Consider the following 3442-nt stretch of genomic DNA (forward strand, 5'->3'; position numbering starts at 1 on the left):
TGGGAATACAAAGCTGATGGTTGTCATAGATTACAATGGATTGTGTTTATAATACACTACAGTACAATGCTCTTGGGGTCGCAATAAATAGCCCGGCGACACCTTACTTGGTCTCGGGCGAGGGGCTCGGCGGCTGGTTGCGGAACTCGCGCACGTGCGGCGTGCACATGTTGAGCGTCTTGCCAAGGCGCTTGCAACCGGTCACAGTGCACATCTTGTCCTTGCGGTGGATCTCGCAGAGGCCGCCGCCGCGGTCCGTGCGCACGCAGTCGTCGACCGTGCATGTCCGGCAGCCGCCGTGCTTGGCGCACTTGTTGCCGCGCTGGGCGCCTTTCGTGCAGCCAGGCTCGAGGCAGCGCTTGCCGCCACCGTGCGAGCGGCAGAAACCGCCGCCCTGCGAGCTCTTTTCGCAGCCGTTGAACTTGCAGCGCGCGCCGCCGCCGTGCGCCTTGCAGAGACCTTGGGACTGCGCGGCGTTGGAGCAGCCGTCGATCTTGCAGCACTTGCCACCGCCGTGGCCGATGCAGTAGTTGCCGTTCTGGGCTTCCTTGACGCAGCCGTGCATGCAGCACTGCTTGCCGCCGCCGTGGCGCTTGCAAAAGCCCTTGGAGCGCACGTTGCGGTGGCAGCCTTCGGTCGCGCACGTCTTGCGTCGTGCGGGCTGCGGGAGGTCAATCTCAAAGTCGAACGAGTCGCGGTCCGTGCAGTTGCTAAAGTCGCTTGACGACGCGCTGCTCGAGCGGAAGAGCGGGAGCGGATCGGCGTACGACGAGTGCGCGAGGTGAAGCGGCGCGAGCGGATGGTCCAATGGCAACACCATCATCGAGTGGTGGTCCATCGAGAAGGCGCTGGGAAAGTGGTCGTGGTCGAAGAGCGAGATGAGTTCGTGCTCGTTGAAGAGCGGCGCGGGGTGGAAACCGCCAAACGGGATCGGGTCCAAGTAGCTCGGGATCGGGAACATTGGACAATGTGTGTGTGTTGAGAGGAATTGGGAAATGAACAGCAGACAAAAGCTTGAAACGACGACGACGACGACGGAGGGAAGAAATCGTATGGCTGTCCATTGACTGCCACCAGTTTGTACCAGAGAGAGGGGCAGCCATTTCACTACCTTATATAGCGCCTGATGCCCAGCCACATGGGGTGATCCAAGCAACTGGTTTGGTCCATGAATTTTGGCTCGGCACAGCCTCCCCGCGAGATTCGCAATTTTCCGTAGAGTGGGATGTTGTCTGCAGTGCAAGAAGAAGTACTATGCTTCACCGACCGCATGTTGTCCCACGAGACAAATGTGGTTTCTACACACTGTGGTCATGCCCAACATTGGCGCGTTTGGGCCGCACACTTGCTCTGGATCCTTATAATAACGCCAAAGCGTTGAACTGAAAAAGTGTATATATCTTTGCAGCTGATCTTAGTACAGTGTAGAGGCTGTCCGTTTCGAGTGGTCAGCGTGCAGCCGTGCATTTTGGACCATGTCATCACGCCGCCGAGCCCCATTTCGTACAGAAGCCGTTCGACGAAGCGAAAGGCGAGAAAAGGGTGCTGCTTCGACCGGGTAGCCAGCCACTCGAGAGTGTTTTGAGGCGGCCGTGACAACCTCGACACCACAACGCCGAGTAGAAAATATACGCCCGACTGCGATGAGACGGCAGTTGACGCTGGCCGCGTCATGGACGTGTTGAATAGTTCACAACCAGAGACAAAACTTGTGACCACACATCACGTGTGAGAGAAAACAAGCCATCAGACATGTTCGCAGTTTGTTGACTCTCAATTTTCAACATGATCACAAGTTTTGAGCTTTAGCCCCGCTTGCATTTTGATGCGCATCAGCCTTGCCGAGCACAAATCACGAGGCGCCAATCTACCATGTACTTGTGGCGCCGACCATTGCACTCATACACAGTAGTCTCGGTACCGATATCGGTCGATCCTTGTGGCTTTCTTCCGATGGCCATTGAAGAACTCGACTGCCGCCTTAAATTTTACGCATCAAGCTTTCAAGCATTTTGGCCAGCACGGCGATGATCGCACCAGAGAAATAAGCGAAAACATGTCGCTTCAAGGAAGTGTTCTTGAAGTGCCCCTTGCTTCGCAGATAGGGCGGGTGGACCAAATTTCCAAAACGCTCAAGTCCCACCAGCTATCATTGGCCGCACGGTTGCGGATCCATCGCGCCTCGGCGCCACAAGCTCGCTTTTATGCTGCCATCTACGCTACGCAGCGCGTAAACCAGGTCAAGTGATTGTAGACATGGCCGCCTTGTCTACGAGGTCGTTTCTTTGCTTCTTGAAACCACAGTACTCGGCATGCAGCGTGACTTATGTGCTTCCAAGGACGATCATCCTGCATCAACATACACATCTCGAGCTGCTGCAGCGGTCGACCGACTCGTCGCAATCAACTACGTTTGCGATCGTCACTTGGCTGCTTCTGACGCGGTCATCCGGGCGACCATCCATCGATCATGGTCAAAGTACACCCCTTGACGCGCTGTGAACCCTCGACGCTGCCCTTGTCAGTGCCGTCCCTGCGCTCGCCAAGCAGCCGTTGCGATACGCGTCAACACATGTTGCCTCGAGTAGACAGCGCGCCAATCACAGCATTTTGAGCGACCGACGCACCCGGAAGGTGGGATCCAGATACGTGGGACTGATTGAACACTAATGCAAGCATCGCATGGCGTCTTCGCCTGCGCTCACTTTCGGATGCTCAAATCGCCTCTCTGGCGGCCGCTTCCGACAAATCTACATTGAGCTGCAAAGAAGGACCGGATGACCGCTGGCATTGGATGTACCTACCCCGAAGAACATGGCGCGCACGACCGTGCATCCTAGGTTCAACGCCACGCGCGTGGTGCAAAGACGCTCTCCAAACGAGGTTGTCTGCACTTGGCGTGGCCCATGTGGCACCAACCATCTAGATAGCGTCCGCAACCACACGTCCACAGAGACGCTGCTGGTTCACACCATCCGTCCTGGTCGATCGACAGGTATATATAAACTCGCAGTAGTTATGATGTTGCGGAATAATCCGTGCCTCTTTTGGTCTTGTGTGTGGAAAGCACCTTGTACGAGATCGTCTGGAGAGACCAAGTGGTCGCGCGACATGCCGCACGCTCCAGAGGTGTAACACGCCGATCGTAACAAACCCCAAGTTATATAACACACTCCACGACGTTGCCGACGCAACTGCTACTGCGCCGACGGAACTCGGGTCATTTGCTCTTTTGCACAGCACGACCTACCACAATGCTTGCCGACATGTTCGACCCGATCCCATACGCGACGACGACGGCGCTCAAGACCGAGGCGTTCGATACGTACGAGCTCGACGAGCTCATCCAGCACACGAGCTTCATCGACGACGCCCAGGCCTACTATCCGTCGTACCCGCACCACTACATGCAAGCTGCGTATACGCCTTTCCAAGCCATCAG

The 3442-nt window shown here is 56.3% G+C and overlaps 1 protein-coding gene across 1 annotated transcript; it reads right to left on the reverse strand.

Annotated features, from left to right (window-relative positions):
• Positions 1-989, reverse strand: SDRG_11073 (hypothetical protein). Its single transcript, XM_008617096.1, has one exon. The coding sequence runs from the start codon at positions 959-961 to the stop codon at positions 104-106; it is 858 nt and encodes a 285-aa protein (XP_008615318.1). The 5' UTR covers positions 962-989; the 3' UTR covers positions 1-103.
• Positions 990-3442: the final 2453 nt, after the last annotated feature.

The sequence above is a fragment of the Saprolegnia diclina genome (genome assembly GCF_000281045.1).
Source record: "Saprolegnia diclina VS20 unplaced genomic scaffold supercont1.39, whole genome shotgun sequence".
In the NCBI taxonomy this organism is placed as follows: domain Eukaryota; phylum Oomycota; class Saprolegniomycetes; order Saprolegniales; family Saprolegniaceae; genus Saprolegnia; species Saprolegnia diclina.

Excerpts from the sequence above, each read along its gene's own strand:
- SDRG_11073 (XM_008617096.1), bottom strand. The coding sequence starts at position 961 with ATGTTCCCGATCCCGAGCTACTTGGACCCGATCCCGTTTGGCGGTTTC.